This window comes from Oryctolagus cuniculus, chromosome 21 (genome assembly GCF_964237555.1).
Source record: "Oryctolagus cuniculus chromosome 21, mOryCun1.1, whole genome shotgun sequence".
Lineage (NCBI taxonomy): Eukaryota > Metazoa > Chordata > Mammalia > Lagomorpha > Leporidae > Oryctolagus > Oryctolagus cuniculus.
In genome coordinates, this window is record NC_091452.1 from 23,011,724 (window position 1) to 23,031,107 (window position 19,384).

At 50.6% G+C, this 19,384-nt stretch overlaps 1 protein-coding gene across 5 annotated transcripts in view; it reads left to right on the forward strand.

The window, feature by feature from the left end:
- The window catches only part of NF2 (NF2, moesin-ezrin-radixin like (MERLIN) tumor suppressor), an 89,453-nt gene that overhangs the window by 53,199 nt on the left and 16,870 nt on the right, over positions 1–19,384 (forward strand). For all 5 annotated transcript variants that reach the window (XM_002721163.5, XM_008274683.4, XM_070065782.1 and 2 more), the window contains 7 exons: positions 1,124–1,199; positions 3,937–4,071; positions 8,525–8,599; positions 11,157–11,270; positions 13,834–13,956; positions 15,513–15,730; positions 17,289–17,394. In XM_002721163.5, the coding sequence (XP_002721209.1) occupies positions 1,124–1,199; positions 3,937–4,071; positions 8,525–8,599; positions 11,157–11,270; positions 13,834–13,956; positions 15,513–15,730; positions 17,289–17,394 (847 nt within the window). The remainder of the gene's footprint in view (positions 1–1,123; positions 1,200–3,936; positions 4,072–8,524; positions 8,600–11,156; positions 11,271–13,833; positions 13,957–15,512; positions 15,731–17,288; positions 17,395–19,384) is intronic.

Below are 19,384 nucleotides of genomic sequence, written 5' to 3' on the forward strand. Positions count from 1 at the left end.
AAACAAAACAAATATTGTGCCTGATGAGTGTTGTTATAAAGCAGGAACACCATGTAACACCGGGGGAATCAGAAGCCCGTAAACCCTCTTCTTTTTTCCTGAGCGGTGACCAATCTGATTTCTAACTCCATGAATTAGTGTCACCTGTTTTACACTTTCTATACCTGCGGTCAGACACTTTCTGATTTTATGCCTCACTTCCTTGACTCAGTATCACGTGCAAGAACTTGTCACTTTCGTTGCTGTGTAGAATTCCAGTGCGTTACTATACCACATCCATCCTACTACTGATGGGTGTTTAGGATGCGGTGCTGGCTCCTGGTCTCTGGCGTTACCGTACTGTCCATTTCCCAAAGGAACTGTACCGATTGACAGCAGCAGCGCTTGTGATTTCTGGTTGCTCCGCTGGCTTGCCAACACTTGGCATTCTCTCAGTTGAATTTTTAAAATTCATTTGAGAGCATTTTATGATCGGAGAGAGAAGAGGACAAGGTCATAGGGAGGCTGAAGTGAAAATACTTCAATTCCCTACCTATCGTGGCAGTTTTCTGCAAGTCATAGCTGCTTCGGGAGCTTCCTTTAAATTTGACTTACAACTTACAAGTAGGCAACATTGGTTGGGTTTTACAGCCCAGATAACTCTTGCCCTCACCTCCAGCAGTACCCAAGGAAATCAAATCAGGGAAGTAGCTGTCAGGTCGGCTGCAGAGAGAGTTGTTTCATTACCAGAACCTTCCAGGTGAAGGAAGTACACTAAGATAAGGAAACAACTTAAATAAGATTTGAACACCGAGACCCATTTGAGGGTAGCAGATAGCATGCCGCGTGCTTTTCCGGACTTACTTAAGACAGCTGTCACTACTTACCGAGGGCATAAACGTGAAATTGAAGCCAAGAGACGCTGTAATGGATCCGCTCTCTTATTTTCTCAGGGATGGGAAGTTGGCTTGACCTTGGTTGTTTAATAGACAGGGTTCCGAAGAGCCAGCCTTGCTGGTATCTGCTCTGGCTCCTGTCGTCTGCCGGGACACGGCTCCAGGCGACGGCAGGTTTGGGCTGTTCGTGCCCACCTTCCACCCTCCTCACTTAGCTCCAGTGACAGTGTCTTCCTTTCTGCTCACAGGGACGAAGCCGAAATGGAATATTTGAAGATAGCTCAGGATCTGGAGATGTACGGCGTGAACTACTTTGCAATCCGGGTGCGTTGAAGCCAGCTTCCCTATCTAACAATCCGAGCCTGAATCCGGGCCAGACTGGAAAAATGGGTTACTTCTTCAGCCCGGGGTGGTAGACTGCTTCACGGTTCAGTGGGAAAGAAGAAAAGAGGAAAGGGAGAGAGGTCTTGGAACCTATTCTCTATTTTTGGACTTCAATTAGATGATAGGTAATTAAGTGTCATTGAGCCTTGGGGGACTGTCAGCGGAAACCTGTTGGGATGCTCTGAATGTAACGTTTGATTATCCCTGGCTGGGAGATCCAGAGAGCACCTGCAAATGGTGCATTTCCCCAGAGCACAGGGAGAATAAAGCTGTTAGAGATGAGTGATTTGTTTGGGTGGGGACTCTCCTTCTCGCTGTGAGGCTAATTGGCTCTCTATTCAGACCATTAATGGTCCTCCGCTGTGGCAGTCCTCTGGGGGCCCAGTTGCCTCTGCAAAGGGAGGCATTTGTGTTCGGCCCAGGTCTGCCTGAGCCCTTACTTGGTCTTTCCTGGTGCTTGGTTGCTGGATGCAGTGTGCAGGCAGCTGCTTCCAAAGGCTCGCATGTGGTCTGCTAAACTTTTCCTGGCAGGTTCCTAAGCACAGATGAGTAGACAGGAAAACCGTGGACCGCAGCAGCCCCACTTTATTGTTTTAGTTACACCTTGCTTGTCTTTCAGTACACCTTTTGTATTAAGTTTGGGTGAGTTGAAGTCCATGGTCACGATTCCAGGCTAACTTTCTACCAGATTTATTCATTTTCCAAATACAGACGTTGACAGGTTACTTTGAAAAAAAGATAAGGCACACTGAAATGTTGTGCTATTTTATATAGTGAACAAGGGCCTAAAACACGTTCTCTAGTAATGCGGAAGTTTATTTGCTAAAGTTTCCTTCATTTGTTTTGGCTAAGTGTTTGATTTCTTTAAAGTCAGACTAATTTAACACATTCCTGTCAGTCCAAGTCTTCTTGCTCCATCTGCCTCCAGCTAGATTCTAGAAAACTAGTTTTATAATCCTCAAAAAACAGTTTCTTTTTAGGGGCTATTTCTATATCAGTCAGACTAACATATACTATTTTTCATGTGTGTTTCTTACGCTGAGAAATAGGCAAGGCTAAAGGTTATTTTAGTGTCTTTTATGTTAGAGTTCTTGAAATTCTATCATTAACCAAGGAAGATATGTGCTTAAGGCAATTTAAAGGTGGCTGCTGGAGTTCCCACCTTTCTCTGTTTAATCTCTAGAAGTGTTGGGGTCATAAAGATAAGAGGGTAGAATCCTTCTGTTTTTTAATGTAATCGAAATAGTCAGAAACGTAGTGAAATATTTCATTTTATAAAATGTCCTGTAGATTTAATAGTACAAAGCCTCACTTCTGTTAACACAGTGGTTACAAAAGCACTGCAGACAAGCTGAAGAGTCTCTCCTGGGTTGGTGATAGCGCCTGACTTCAAGGCGTTGGAAAGAGTAAAAAGATTCATCCTGGAGCCCTCGCTTCCCCGTCTGACGCCTGCTGTTAGATTGGTACTTCTCATCACAGGCCAAGCACCTTCTCAGTTTGCTGATCCGCTCTCCCGCCCTTGAATCTTGCTTCAATTTCCTTGTTGTCAGCAAGGGGTCAGGAGCTGTAGTGCCTTTGTGTAGGGAGTTTCCTTCCACTGCATGACACGGGCAGGACCACTGCACTGGTGGACAGGCCTGCCTGTGAGGATGCGAGCAACAACAGGTCCATAGCTGAGGCAGTGGTGTGGGGCCTCAGGGCGCTTGCCCCCAGTTCCCCTGCCTGCTGGCCAGGATTGCCATCAAAGTTGGAACATACAGTCAATTAATTTTGTAAGCAGCTCTACTGAGGGGTGTGTGTATGTGTGTATTTAATTTTATTATTAGAGAGACTCCCATCTACCAGTTCACCCCCAAAGATCCCCCAATGACTGGGACTGGGTCAGGTCCTGAGCCAGAGGCTGGGAACACAGTCCAGGTCTCCTTCATGAGTGACAAGGATCCCAGTTACTCGAGCCATCACTGCTGCCTCCCAGGATATCCGTCGGCAGGAAGCTGGAATCAGGAGCCAGAGCCCAGAATTGAACTTAGATGTGGGATACGAGCGTCTTAGCCGTTAGGCTAAATGGTGTTCCACTGAGGTGTAATTCATGTGTGATTCATTTTGATGTATTCTTCCCAACATTCAATTATTAGATACTTTAAACATACAGGCAACTTGAGAGAATTTTTCAGTGAATACACTTGTACACCTGCTACCTAGATTGTACGGTTAACATTTGAGTCTGCTTGCTTTATCCCGTTGATGACATTTTAACACAAAATGAGACTATCCAGTCCCAGCGGTTACAATTTTCTTTCCAGGAGTCCAACAACCTTTTCTTTTGACATCAGAAATGTTTGAACCCACGGGTTTTAATGCTGCATCTGTGATAACCTCGTTATTTAACTGCTAGTAACAGCACTTCGATTTCCCTCCTTTAGCCATCAAGCCAGTGACAGAAGCCCCCAGTGGTCTTCTAGGGGGCACACAGGTCATGAGAACGTTATAGTTTCGCCTCTTTCTGCCCCAGTTCAGGAAGCTGAAAGCCCCCTGGTTTCCCCAGTGGCTGTGATTTCCACTGGGACCTGTTGAAACTTGTCATACGTAGCAGTGTGTGCCAGGTTCTTTGGAAAGTTGAATCGCATCTCAAGCGTCAGCTGGAGCTGACAGTGGCTGTTCTTTATTGGGTCTACAGAATAAAAAGGGCACTGAGCTGCTGCTTGGCGTGGATGCTCTGGGGCTGCACATCTATGACCCTGAGAACAGGCTGACCCCCAAGATCTCCTTCCCGTGGAATGAAATCCGAAACATCTCGTACAGCGACAAGGAGGTAGGACGTGACTCCACTGCAGGTGCAGTCCGCAGCCCCACAAAAGGCCTCCCCCCCTCTCCTTCTTCCTGGAAATGCCAGCCAGGCATCTCCTTGTTATCAGTAAAATCCTTTAATTCCCAGGCTTTGGGATTTGGGTTGTTGGTTTTTAAAGTATTTACAGAACAGCGTTGGCATCACTAAACCCTACTACTGACTAACGAGAGATCGGCAAGCTCAACTTGTCAGGGCTAAACCCCAGAGAACAGTAAAAAAGAAGAAAAGGAACATTGTCGTATTATTTGACTTTCTATTTCTAATGATAAATTTTCTTTGCATTTTAAGTGTGGTTTATGTTGAGTCCTGTCTCTGTGTCTAGTGTTTGATGAACGTGGTAGGGAAATGTATAAATACACACATCTGCACATACACAAGTATATATGTTTTTGTGTGTGTATGTATCAGCAGCAGTATAAATTAGTTCATCAGGCTAACATGGTTATAAGAATTTGAGAATAATTGAGTAATTTATTTTTAAAGATTTACTTATTTATTTGAAAGGCAGAGTGACAGAGAAAGAAGGAGAGACACAGAGAGAGAGGTCTTCTATTTGCTGGTTTACTCCCCAGAGGGCTGCAACATCCAGGTGTGGACCAGGCTGAAGCCAAGAGCCAGGAACTCCATCCAGGTCTCCCGTGTGGGTGCCGGGGCGCAAGCACTTGGGCTATCTTCTGCTGCCTTCGCAGGCACATTAGCAGGAAACTGGATCAGAAATGGAGCAGCCAGGACTCAAACCAGTGCCCAGATGTGGGATGCTGGTGTCCGTGGTGATGTGAGATAGCATTATAGCCATCTGTGGATTAACCAGCAAGTGCAAGATCTCTCTGTGCATTTCTCCCTCTCCCTCTCCCTCTGTCAGTCTGCCTTTCAAATACACAAGCTGCATTGCTGGTGTTGCAAGTGGCAGCTTGACCCAGTGCACCACAACACCAGACCCAGAATTCAGGGACTTCTGTACAGGATGGTGCTATAGTCCTATGTTCATTCATTCATTCATTTATTAAAAGAATCATTGAGCACCTGCTTTACGTGAGATTGTGGAGGGGAAACACAAGATGTGGAAACTCTAGTCTCAGCCCTGAAGGGAATTAAAGGCAAGCCGGGACTCGGCTGCCAGAATGAGTGAGTGCAGTGGGGGACCAGTGATGGAGCTGATTGATGGGGGAGCGCTTCCAACCCACTTCTCTGGTTGAAGACTTCTAAGAACCCTGCTGAGAAGGCAGAGGCCACAGGGAAGGCAGAGGCCATGTTTTCATTGTTTCTGTTACAACAGGATCCAGTGACTTTTGTCCACTGAGTGAGTGGCCAGGGCTGGGAGCCAGGGTCACTGATGCCAGCTCTCTGCTTTTCAGAGAGGCCTAGCTGCCAACCCTGAGAACCCAGGAACTCCGGGCAGGAGAAGGCAGGCATGGACGGTGCTCGGGGACTCATGGGGGACTCATGGTGTCTGCACAGCCAGGACACAGAGTGGGGCGTGCATGACAGTGACAGCTCATGGTGCCTGCAGGGCCCCACTCCTGAGCGAGTTGCGTGTTTCCTTTCTCTTCACAGGGACTCGAGGAAAGGAACACCAGGTTTCCAGGACTACACATGGTTGAAATCTGCTTAGCCTTGCTTGATGAGACAGATTGAGCTCCCTAGTTCAAAACATCCTAACTCTAAAGTTCCTCTAAGTAGTTAGCCCAGGAGATGAGAAGTTTGGTGTTTCTTAAAGTGCAGTCAGTGTCCCATGTTTCAGTTGGCAGTAGACCCCATACGGGACTACCTCAAAAACTTTATGGAAAACAGAATTAAAAGATAAGTTTATTCTGCATGAATTATTTTGAAATCCATGCACATGAGAAGGTTGTCAAAAAGTTTATGGATGGGAACGGCATTGTGGCGTAGCGGGCTGAGCTGCCGCCTGCAATTCTGGCATCCCGTGTAGGCCCCAGTTGTGTCCCAGCTGCTCCACGTCCAATCCAGCTCCCTGCTAATGACCTGGGGAAAGCAAGGGAAGTGGCCCAGGTGTTTAGGCCTAGCTACCCATGTGGGAGTCCCAGATGAAGCTCTTGGCTCCTGGCTTCAGCCTGGTCCTGCCCTGGCTTTTTATTTTTTATTTCTTTGAGAGAGCGAGCAAGCGAGCTCCCATCTGCTTGTTTACTCCCCAGGCTGAAGGTAGGAGCTGGGAATGCAATCCAGGTCTCCCACGTGGCTGGCAGGAACCCAACTACTTGAGCTCTCAACTGCTGCCTCCCAGGGTGTGCGTTAGTAGGAAGCTGGAATTGGGAGCAGAACCAGAACTTGAACCTAGGCTCTCTTTATGGGATATGGGTATCCTATCTGTTGGCTTAACCTCCAGGCCTAATGCCCACCCCAAATTTATCTTTTAATCTCATTTTCCACAAACTCTTTGGAGTATCCTCGTATATGACAAGGGCTCTATCCCACAGCCTAGGTGTGTAGTAAGGCTGTACCATCCAGGTTTACGCAAGTACACTGATGTTTACACAGCGAAGTCGCCCGCAGGCACATTTCTCAGCACACGTGCTTGTTGAGTGATGCAGGACTGTACTGAAATCGAAAGCTCCACGTGATAGCACAAAGCTGTGGGTGTGCCAGGGCGTGGTGGCTTTCGGTCCACTTACTGCACAGCCACACGTTTGTGCACCAAAGGCTTCCCGCACACTCGTACTTCAGAGACTGAAGGACTACAGTCTGCCCCAGAAGGGCCTGATTCGGTAAATTCCAACAGACCCTCTCCAGGGGCAAGCACTGCTGTGTTCCATCACGTCGTACCTCGTGCGGAGAGCAGACCCCAAGCTGACTCAACATAATGGGGAATGGTCTCGGTGGTTATGCGTGACAGCCGTGCTGTCAAAACAGAAATGTTGGTTTATTTTAAGTGATCCATTGATTCTCTGTGTATGCCTGGCGTGGTGCAGTGCCTGTGGTTTCCCTACTACTTGTGGTTTCTCACTGACAGCTCCAGTTTGACAGCCAGGCCAAAAATAAGCTCATGAAATTCACAAATAGCCCGCCTAAGAGCAGTGAGTTAACTTGGCCAAAAGTTAAACAAAGGATTATTTTCTGTCCTCAGAGCCCTAACTGCTTGTTGGACAATATAACGTGAAAGAAATACCCAAAACTGTATTTTTCCAAACATATTTAAATGCTAAGCAAAGCTTTATTGGGAATGGATAGGCACATAGCCATGTATTTGACAGGCAGAGAGAGAGAGAGAGAGCGAGAACGCTCCTGTCTGCTGGTTCATTCTCCAATGCCTGTAACAGGCGCCAAAGCTGGGATCCAAGAACCCAATCTAATCTCCCACACGGGTGGCAGGAACCAGAGCACATAAGCTATTGCCTCTGCCTCCCAGGGTCTGCATTAGGAAGCTGGAGTCAGGAGTGGAGCCATAACCCAAGTCAGGCCCTCCAGTGTACGCGGCCGGCACCCTAACCGCTAGGCCAAAAGTCCTCTTCCAGATACACGTTTCTGAGTACATCTTTGGAATCTAGGATCTGCCTGGCGCTCTCAGGAGTGGCTAAGCAGCAGCTGTTGTCATTTGTCAGTATTTCTGACCCCAGCTGCTTCCACTGAGCTTCTACCCTTCTCGTATTGTTTATTCTCTCCACTTTGATGGCAGGAACTGTGTTTTTCTCTTCTACTGCGGTCCACTTTTCTTCATATCTTATTGCATCCATAACAGCTTTTGTCAAATTGTCCTTATGTTCCAGACCTGTGGTGACTCCTTGTCTCCCGTCACCTCACATGTAAACTCTGCTGTCTTTTATTCCTCACCATCACTCCAGTCCAACCCTGCTACCCTCCAGTCTAAGCCATTTGTATCATCTTAGTCACCAACAAGCAAATAGCACCAAACACACACACAGTTCCTGCCCCTTTTGTGCCTGGTTCCTAGCCCCGTGTAGAATGTCCCTCTACCATATTTTTTAGCTACTCTGTTGGCTTTAGTCCCCTCCTGTTTCTGGTGGCTCTACTCTGAACCCCTAAGATTTGTGTGATTTTTCTGAGTCAGTGACTGCTGTTAGTGCAGATCCAGCTGAATTTCTTGAGCTTGATGAAGGCAGGGCCCAAGTCTAGACACTGTGGAGGCTCCCAAGTAGTGTTAACCTTGAGGTGGACCCATCAGGGGTTCTAACCTCAGGCTGCCAAGCTTCTCTTCCTCGCACCCGTGCCTAAGATGGTACAGAGAGTACACCTGTAGGATCCATAACTTCTGCAGCCCCAGATTTCGTACTTGTGATGCTCCCAATTCCCGAGATGTAGGGCCTAGGCACTAGGAAACCAGGACAAGGCATAGCTTCGTGCTAGACCGTGGCAGGCTGGCTACTGCGTTTGTGGAATTTCCCAGCTGGGAAAAGCATTGCAGACTGTCAGACTGAAACTGTTCTCTGCTTCCTCCTTACAGTTTACTATTAAACCACTGGATAAGAAAATTGATGTCTTTAAATTTAACTCCTCAAAGCTCCGTGTTAATAAGCTGGTAAGTTGAGTTCCTGGTTTTCTTAACTGGTAACTGTTAGCTTTTCTGAGGAATTGAATGCTGCTTTTTTTTTTTTTTTTTTAAACAAACAAACAAAAATAACCCAGCTTATTTGAGGGGCTGGGCTTGTGGCACAGCAGGTTAAGCTTCTGCTTATGGCACCAGCATCCCATATCAGAGCACCGGTTCCAGTCCTGGCTACTCTGCTTTCAATCCAGCTTCCTGCTAACATGCCTGAGAAGGAAGTGAAGGGTGGCCTGGGCCCCTGCCACCCATGTGGGAGAGCCACATGGAGTTCCTGACTCCTGGCTTTGGCCTGGCCCAGCCACAGCTGTTGTGGGCATTTGGAAGAGTTCTCGCTCTCTGGTTTTTTTTTTTTTTTTTTTTTTTTTTTGCATTTTGTGATGTTTTTATTGGGGCAAGGACACAGGGTGGGAAAGGGCACCCCTCGCAGGTGCAGGGAATGTCTGTGCTAGTCAGTCTTCCTGGGAGGCTTTATGGAGCTTTTTTTTTTTTTTTTCTTGGCACTGCTCTTGCTGGGGGCGGCCTCCTCGGGGCCCCTGCTCCCTTCCTCCTTGGCGGGAAATTTCCTCTTTTTCTTGGAGACCTTCCTGGTGCCCGCCTCTTCCACAGCATTCGCCATTGCCTCCTGGGCAGAGGGTTTGGAAGAGTTCATTCTCTCTCTCTCTCTCTCTCTCTCTCTCTCTCTCTTCTTCCTCCTTCCCTCCCTCCCCTTGCTCCTCCTCTGCTCCCTCTCCCCCTTGCCTTCTCCACCTCTCCTTCTTTCTCTCTGTCACTCTGCCTTTCTAATAAGTAAATAAAGTAAATCTTTTTTTAAAAGAACTTACTTGAAAGAAAGAGTACACACACACTCCCATCTGCTGGTTCCTTCCCTGGATGCCTGCAAGGGACAGGGGGCTGAAGCCAGGAGTCTGCTACATGGGTGGCAGGGATCCAGCTACTTGAGCTATTACTTGCTGCCTTCCAGGGTCTGTGTTAGCAAGCAAGATGCTGGAATTGGGAGCTAGAGCTAGAAGGCAAACCCAGACACTCCAGTATAGGATGTGAATGTCCTATCTGGCATGTTAACCGTTAGGCCAAACGTCCACTCGTCCATGAACTACCCTTATAAATATATTTTTATTCTCTTATTAATGAATGATGAGTGGCTTTCCACTTCTGTACTGTGATTGCAGGTTGATATGAATCTTCAGCCATTCTTGTCTCTGCCTTCTGGTGCATATAGGCATTAAAGAGTTTAGAATATGTGCTTAGGAGTAGAGGTAAGGGGATTAGTGTGCATTCAGATTTAGAGTTATGACGCATTGTTTTCCAGAGTAGGGGATTGATTTATAGACACATCAGTGGTGGGTGAGACTTCTTTTGCACGTGTGTTTTATATTTGCACTTATCTTCAGCACATGTACTGTTAGCCACTTTTTTTGCCAACTGTGCGCATATAAAATAGAATCTCAGGGGCCGGCGCTGTGGCTCAGCAGGTTAACGCCCTGGCCTGCAGTGCCTGCATCCCATATGGGCACCAGTTTGAGACCCGGCTGCTCCACTTCCGATCCAGCTCTCTGCTATGGCCTGGGAAAGCAATAGAAGATGGCACAAGCCCTTGGGTCCCTGCACCCACATGGGAGACCTAGAAGAAGCTCCTAGCTTCGGATCAGTGCAGTTCAGGCCATTGTGGCCAACTGGGGAGTGAACCAATGTTCACCTGGTCTCCCATGTGGGTGCAGGGGCCCAAGCACTTGGGCCATCCTCCACTGCACTCCCGGGCCACAGCAGAGAGCTGGCCTGGAAGAGGAGCAACTGGGACTAGAACCCGGTGCCCATATGGGATGCCGGCGCCGCAGGCAGAGGATTAGCCAAGTAAGCCACGGCGCTGGCCCCTATTTATTTATTTTATTATTTGAAAGGCAGAGTTACAGAGCAAAAGAGAGAGAGAGATCTTCTATCTTCTGATTCACTCCGGAATTAGCAGGGAGCTGGATCAGAAATGGAGCAGCCAGAACTCAAACGCATGCTCATATGGGATGCTGGCATTGTAGATGGCAGCTTAACCCACTGTGCCACAATGTTAGCCCCTGTCCTGTGGTTATACAGACATTCTTCTGTTTTCTAAAAGTTTCCAGGGCTTGTTCTTTGCATTTAAGTCTGTAATCCTTCTGGAGCAACTTTGTGTATGGTGTGAGGGAGGGGTCCAACTTGGTTTTTTTTTTTTTTTTCCCACATAAACAACTTGTTGTCCCAGACCACTTTATTGTATCTTGACATAGGAGAGCAAAGTGCATTCAGAAGATTGATAAAGTGGCCCTTATTCCCTCTTGTGAATTTAACCGCCTGGCCATCTGAGGCACCTTCACTTTGCCTCTTATCTCCACAGCCAAGAGCATGAGGGGCCATCAGCAGGGCTTTGGCATTTCCCTATACTCTTTCTCTTCAGGTTTGTTGCTACCCACAAGAGCCTAAGATGCTACAGCACGGATGGGCTGCTGGTCAGTGAAGTAGATTTGTGGGCTTAACGTTTCTCCTGCTTCTGTGGCCACAGATTCTGCAACTCTGTATTGGGAACCATGACCTATTTATGAGAAGACGGAAGGCCGATTCTTTGGAAGTCCAGCAGATGAAGGCCCAGGCCAGGGAGGAGAAGGCTCGAAAGCAGGTGAGCAGACCTCGTTTGCCTGGCGCTGTTGCTGCTTGGCCAGTGCTGGCCCAGTGGAAAGGCGTGGTTGTGGGCCCATAGGAGTGTCCTGGCCATGGACATGCTGTTATTTTATCCCTAGTGGTTCTTTGTTGGCTGATGCCCAGCTGGTGGGATACCAGCTCGGGAAATGAGAAATAAAGTCTATTAATATATTTAAAAAAAAAAAAAAAAAAAAGCTTTTACCGTGTCTCCTCTAGTCATTTCAACACTTAGGTGAAGTTAGGTGTGATTAACACAGGTTTGGGAAGGGCAGCCGCGCGGGCATGCACCTGCACACCCAGCTGCTTGCTTCCACTCCCCGGTCTGTCTCCTCTGCCTGGCCTTCTCCTTTTCTAATTAGATGGTGATAGAATGCATGGCAGCATTTCAGCGCTTGCTGCCGGAATGCTAATTAGACTCCGGCCGCACTTCCCGGCTGCAGGTCAGCCTGGGCGGCGCATCACCCGCCGCGGGGGGTGCCGGGAGCACCTTTCCGCAGACTGGACAACCTCCATCGTGGGTTTCTACGCACTGAAATCCACACAGCTGCTTTGGGCCCGGCTGCTGAGATTATCATTTGTGTTTGGGGGCGAGCGAGATGGAGTAGCGGCAGCTGCCGGCAGCTGCCCTCAGGACTTACAGGCTCACAGGTGTGATAATTAGTCGGTGCTCAGCTCTGTGATTTGGGTGCACTGGGGAGGCCGGCCCCCAGCCCTGGGGTTAGAATGGAAAGCTCAGCCTGATCCGGAGTGCTTTCAGCTTTCCAGCCCTTGGCCTTCTGCCCCAGTGGGCCACCCGTGTGCTCTTGGAACGCTTGGGGAGTGGTGGACAGAGAGATGCCACTGAGCCAGTGTGCAGCCATGGTGGCAAATTCAAGCAGAGTTCTCTTCCACCTGCCCTGACAGAGGGGGGGAAGGGAACACCCGCGACCTGCGCTGCCTGTAGAACAGAGAGCAGCCTCCCTGGCATCTGGGCAACCACAGGTCGGGGCTCCACAGCCCGTGGGAAAAACACTGCCCTTGTAACTGGAAACTTAGTAGGAAGCTTAGTATGTGACGTTGTGTGTGACCACCTTCTAGACCTGTCACGTGGAGCTAATAGTACTTCTTTGTCTCAGATCAGAGGATGTAGGGGACCAAAGAGTCTTTGGAGGTGATAAACTGGTTTGCAAATAAATAGGAGGTCCTTTATTACTGGTATGGGAGAACTGAAGGGCTTTCCTAGGCTCCCCTTTGCTGGTTCACTTCCCAGATGGGCACAGTGGTCTGATTTAGGTCAGGAGCCTGAAATGAAATCCAGATCTCTCACATGCGTGGCAGGAGCCCAGCCGCTCTCCCAGGGTCTTCATTAGCAGAAAGGTGGAGTCAGGAGCGGGAGTGGGGAATTGAACCCAGGCACTCCAGTGTGGGCTGTGGGCATCTTAACTGCTAAGCTAAAAGCCCGGGCTTTTCTTCAGGTGGAAAATGGGAGATAGAATCGGCCTTATGGAAATTGTAACATGATGGAAATTTAGAGAACAAATTGGCCCAGCTTCTCATTGACCTGCGAGAAGAAAATTGGAGAACTTACAGTGCAGTGTTTTATTGCTTGTCATTGCATTATTCTTTCAAGTTCCAATGCATTTTTTTTTTCCTTTTGGCTTAGTATTTAGAAAAAGCGGCAGTCTTAGAAATCTTATGCTACTAGAGCTTGGGATAAGACTGAAGCAAGAATAAGTAATTAAATGTGCTTTAATTATTTAAGGCAGAAAATAGCACAGTGGTCACTTCTGGCTTCTGCTCTTGGAATGCAGTTAGTACCCCAGGATCACAGAGAACGGAGCTGTCCTATGCTTGTTCCCTTATTAAGCTCAGCATGTGGCCCAATTAACACGGTGATCCAGAAGGCAGCTTTGTGCTGTGCCTTAAGGACAGGGGGGCTGAGTTCCCCGCCTGGCTCGGGAGTTGCCTCCGCATGGGGCTGAGCGAGTCTGGACTGCAGCTGCCCCCTGTGAAATCCAGTGTGTGTGCCCTGTGAATGCATCACACATAGTGCTTCCCTCTTCCGTGAGTCCAGGCAAGAGCAGAGCTCTTGTTGATGAAACCAGAAATGCGGGAAGGGTCTGTGTGGGTTCGAAGTGGGTGAGTGGCCCATCTGACCAGAGGAACCAGCTGCCTCTTTCTGGGGCTTTGTCTCAGGGAGCAGGGACCTGTGTTTATCCTGTCAGCCACAGGGCAGAGTGGGGTGAGGTCTCCTAGCGAAAAAGGGACACGGACAAGGTAGCTATCTCGTACACCTCACGTCAGGATGCTGCCTCCTAGCCAGGTAGGAACTGGGCTTGGGCGCTTTCTGTGGATTCATTCACTAGCATTTTTTTCATGGGGCACCGCTCTTAACTCCGCAGCTGGCTTAGAAAGACAGAGGGTGGTGGGCAGCAGGAATGACCCTGGCTACTTACAATAAAGGGAAGAAAAAGATCACCAAAGAGGAGGTTCTGGAGGTGGGGTGTTCTTGGATTCCTAGAGCCCCATCACTCGGTGCCGCTCTTGTTCCCCCACCCCAGATGGAGCGGCAGCGCCTTGCGCGGGAGAAGCAGATGAGGGAGGAGGCCGAACGCACAAGGGACGAGCTGGAGAGGAGGCTGCTGCAGATGAAGGAGGAAGCAACGATGGCCAATGAGGCCCTGGTGAGTTCCAAGGTTCTGCAGGGGACTTCCCGCTCTCCCGGGGCTCCGCCCACAGAGACCCGGAGTGAGAGCCTCCTCTGAGCTTTCAAAGAAATCCACGCCTTCCCTTTCTACCTGTGTTGGCAGAAGCCGACTTAGGTTGGGTTCATGTGCCGTGCATGAGGTTGTCCTTAAAGGGAGGTTTCTCGGCCTCTGTACCACTGTTTGGGGCTGTTCGTTCTGGGTCATGGGGCCTGAACTCTGCCAGATACCAGTGACACCTCCCTCCTCTCCTTCCTTTTGCAACAATCAAAAATGTCTCCAGGAACCTGGATGGAGTGCCAGACTCCTGGCTTTGGCCTGGCCCAGCCCCAGCCATTGCAGCCATTTGGGGAGTGAACCAGCAAATGGAAGACACCCCTCTCTCCCTCTCTGTAACTACCTTTCAAAATATAAGTAAATAAATTTTCTTTTGTTAATGTCTGCAGGAGGACAGGCATTGGCCTAGCAGTTAAGATGCCCACATCCCAGCCCTGGCTTCTGGCTCCAGCTTCCTGCTCATACAGACCCTGGAGGCAGTGGCAATGGGCCAAGTAGTTGGGTTCCAGCCACCAGTGTGGGAGACCTGCATTGTTTCCAGCTTTACCCAGCCTAGCACCAGCTATTCCAGGCATTTGGAGAGTGAACCCTCTCCTCTCCCTCTCTTCCTCTCTCCCCCTCTCCCACTCTCCTGTCGCTCCCCCTCTTCGTGGAGGAACGACACTAAGCCCTGCCTAGGCTTCATATCCGAGTCACGGCACCATTATGTCGCTCCCCCTCTTCATGGAGGAACGACACTAAACCCTGCCTAAGCTTCATATCCGAGTCACGGCACCATTATGTCGCTCCCCCTCTTCGTGGAGGAACGACACTAGACCCTGCGCTGTTCTTTCGTCTGCTCGGCCCTCCCCGGGTTTACTGCTGGTTCTTCCCGGGTTGGCTACTGTCCCTTCCACCTCCGTGGAAGGGCGGTTCCCCCTGGCCACATTCCCCACTTCTGCAGGGGAGCAGCACACCGCCGGCCGGCTCTCTCGGGGGCTGCACAAGTGTTCCCTTAGATGTTCCTGGTGCATGCCGTCTCTCTCCTCCTTTATAGTCCTCCTCCGCCAATCCCAACTCGGCTGCCCACACGCCGAGTACGCTGCTCTCCTCCAATCAGGAGCAAGTCCTACAGTTTATTGGCTGAACTGGAGGCAGCTGTGTAGAAGCTGTTTTCTTCTCTCCCAGCGCCATATTGTGGGAGAGCAGATGCACAGAATAAGTCCTAATTCCAGTAACAGTATAGTCCGAGTTGCTCCCCACACTCTCCCTGTCATAATGCATAAGACTCAGCTGGAGTAGGGGCTGTAGAATGGCCCTCTTTGTTGTCGCTCCCATGGATTGAGACGTTGGGGGCATGACCTGTCATCTGTTGCCCACAGGCTGCTGGGTCCCCCGAGTCCCAGCTTCAGGTTCTTGCTAAATGACGGCCAGAGGCTGGGTCTGGGTAGAGGATGGGTAGTGACTCCCACTCTCACTGAGGGGCACATTCTCACCAGATGCGGTCCGAGGAGACAGCTGACCTGTTGGCTGAAAAGGCCCAGATCACGGAGGAGGAGGCTAAACTCTTGGCACAGAAGGCCGCCGAGGCTGAGCAGGAGATGCAGCGCATCAAGGCCACGGCCATTAGGACAGAGGAGGAAAAGCGCCTGATGGAGCAGAAGGTGCTAGAGGCCGAGGTGCTGGCGCTGAAGATGGCGGAGGAGTCAGAGCGGAGGTGAGGTCACGGGGTCAGGGGTCGTGGGTGCTGGGGCCCAGCAAGGTGCTGCCCCTGCTGAGGCCAAACTCTCCAGCAACTGTGCCCAAGCTGCATCTGTGTCTGACAGATGAGCAGGGCCTGGCGCTGTTTGGAGGGCACTGAAACACTTCTCTTGCCCAGTGGGCCTCCCTGGTCACGCTGCTGCCTCTCTGATAGGCCGTGTGTGCCGAGCCATTGAGCATGCCACAGGCTGCTTTTAGCTGGAGAGATATGAGGAGACTCTTTGCATTAATAAAAAGAGAGAGAAAAGAAAGAAAAAATGGTTCCTTTCCCTTTTCCTCTGGGAAGGACTCGGGAAAGGCACGGTGCTCAGGCTCCGGGGGACAGTGGGCCCCGCTTCCCTGCGGCTTCCTTGGCAGGGTCCTCTTTGGGGCTGCTGTCTGTTCTTCTGAGAGATGTTCCAGGCCCTGGCTTGTTCTGGGCCTGCCAGGCTGCAGATACACACTGGCGCAATTCCCCACAGCATCTGGCTCTGTGGATTTAGAACATTTGCATTTGGCCCTCAGCTCCCAAGGTGCAGTCACTACCATTTTCCTCACCATTCTGTGCCTGGCATTCTGGGCACGTGGTTCCCTGTGGCCAGTCCTGAGTTCCTTTTTTTCTGTGTCTGGGCTACATCCCCCTGTGAGTGATGCATACGGGGCCAGGTCCCCGTGCCAGCCAGGACTTACATGCCACGCCCAGCCTGTGTCCTGCAGGGGTAGGATCTGTACCCAGGTGCCAGCGCCCTCAGGGGTGGGGCTGATCTGCCTGAGAAAATGGGTGATTGCCCCCCCAGTATTTGACTTGGGGGCTGCAAAGAAGCTCTTCTTTCCTCTCCTGCCCCTTGTGATCCAGTGTAAGACCTTTGATCCCAGGGCAGAGGTGTAGCCTGGGGATAGAGATGCCGGTTAAGATACCTGCGTCCCACATCAGAGTACCTTGGTTCAGTTCTGGCTCCGGCTCCTGGCTCAGCCTCCTGCCAGTGTGGACCCTGGGAGGCAGTGGTGATGGCTCGAGTCGTTGGGTCCCTGCCACCCACATTAGAAACCTGAATTGAGTTCCCTGCTTCAGCCCAACCCAGGCTATTGTGGGCATGTGGGGGAACGAACAGCCGATAGGATCACTCTCCAGATAAAAATGAAAACGGAAACGAAAGGCCTTTGATCCCCCACGCTCTTTCTTTACCCAGCCCATTCCCACCCAGGATGAAGCAGGGAAGGCCTGGCCCTCCCCTCCCCTCCCCCCTCTCCCTCTCCGTCCACTGCGGAGGTTCTTTATCTTGGCTCTTGTCCCCACTGGCTGCTGCGCTCTCCCCAGTCAGTCAGATTTCCCAGTTGCAATGAATAATGCCCAGGAATGTTGTCCTTGCTTGGGAAGGTTCTGATTTCCTGTAAATATCCCCCCCCCTCCCCGGCCTTGTTTGCCTGTCAGGTGCTGTCCGCAGGGTTAACCCAGGTCCCTCCCCTTGGGGCGGGGATGGGTCACTGCCCTGCTCCTGTCCTCTGTGTGGCTCACGGCTCCTCCTTCCTTGCAGGGCCAAGGAGGCAGATCAGCTGAAGCAGGACCTGCAGGAAGCCCGTGAGGCCGAGCGAAGAGCCAAGCAGAAGCTCCTGGAAATCGCCACCAAGCCCACGTACCCGGTGAGCTTGGGTGGGGGCCACCCACCTCTGGCTGCTTCAGACCTGGAGACCTCACTGTCCCACCTTGGGTTCGTCTGGTGGTGCCTTTGGGGGACCATTCAAGCAAAAGCCTGGCTGAGCAAGGGTACAGACAGCCCGCAGTGGGGCCTGGCTAGAAGGTCCCTGGTCCACCATGTGGCCTTGGACTATCAGTTCTCTCTCCAGTTGCCACAGGGCATTTTCCAGTTCTGAAAGTTTTCCAACTCCAGAATGTAGTGCTAAGTTACCCTAAAGAGAACTTTCTCTCTGGCCTCCTAATGCTGAACTGAATACAGTCCCCAACTGCCAGTGTATGTCTGTGCTAGTCAGCTTTTCATTACTACAGTGAAGCACTGTAGACAACCTCCTGAGGAAGGAAGGAGGTGGATTCTGGTTTGTGGAATTTGGAGGCTCATAGTCCAGGGCCGAGTAGCCCCACTGGTTCCACATCTGGGGATGGTGTTCTTGCTGGCAGTCACGAGGTAGCCAGAGCATCTCATAGCACGAGCGACCGTGTGTATCTGTCCCAAGGAAGCCTCCGTGATTTGATCATGGGGCTGTACTTCAACAGCTTAATCCAATCCAGTCCTTTCCCTGAGGCCCCACCCCTAACACCAGAACTAGGTAAGGTTCCACCTGTTAGTGCTATTAACCTAAGACTTGGGAGACAAGCCTTGAACACATGGGCCTCTGGGGGACACCCAAGGTAATCTCCACGCCATAGCCGTGCTGTGCGCCATCACTGTAGTTCTGGGAAGGACTGACTATGACTCAGAGTGAATTACTGCCCTGCAGGACCAGCTGCCAACCTCGTTTTCGGTCAAGGTGGTGACTTCCATTAAATGGGGTCACGGCACGATGAGAGCCTTCCTCCTGTCCTCTCCTCTGCATTAGTGCGGCAAGCACTTGCACACCTGTCCCTGCCCACTGCTACCACACAGTTGGCAGTGTGTATTCGGACAGCATGCGCGGTGCCTGGAGCAGGAGGCGTAGCCCAGCGTGACGGGCAGGAAAGAAGCTCAGCTGACTCTTGGAGGGAGCAGGAACTAGCCAGGTGGGAAAGGTGACAGGACATTCCAGGGAGAATGCAGATACACTTGTGGCGCATGTGCACCTGTACACACACACACACACACACACACACACTGTACGTCCATACACAGGCCACTAGAACATGAGATGTCCAGGGCTTGAGGTGGGGGAAACACGGGCAGGTTTCTTTTGCCATGTGTTCTGGTTGTCTGTTGATGTACCACACACCACCCCAAGCCAACCTGTGGCTCCATTTGTTATTGCCTCTCGTGGCTGGCTGGGCTGATGGCCGATGTCCTTGCTCGGGGTCTCTCAGGTGGTCATAAGCAGGTGGCAGCTGGGAATGGAATTGTTGCAGGGCTCAGCTGGGCTGTACATCTGAGATGTACGTATGTGTTTACCACACACACCGAGGCTAGCTTTGTGGCACAGCAGATTAAGCTGTTGCCTGCAGCTCCAGCACCCCATGAGGGCCCTGGTTAGAGTCCCAGCTGCTCCACTTCCAATCCAGCTCCCTGCTAATGCACCTGGGAAAGCAGCAGAAGATGGCCCAAGTTCTTGGGCCCCTGCACCCACTTGGGAGACCCAGATGGAGTTCTAGGTTCCTGGCTTTGGCTTGTCCAGCCCTGGCCATTATGACCATTTGGGGAGTGAAACAGCAGGCAGAAGATCTCTCTCTCTCTTGCTGCCTCTCCCTCTATGTGACTTTGTCTTTCAAACAAGTAAAATGAATCTTTAAACAAAGCCACACTGGAGCAAATGTTATGCAGATTTCTAACTGCTCTTTCTACTTGCGATAAATCCTAGAAGAGATCATTCAGATCAGCTTTGTACCCATATTGTGTTGTGTGGATGGGTTGTAACTCATCTAACCAGCCCCTTATGGGTGAGCATCTCATCTGTTCTCTTTTGCAATTTTGAGCAAAGCTGTACTGCACAT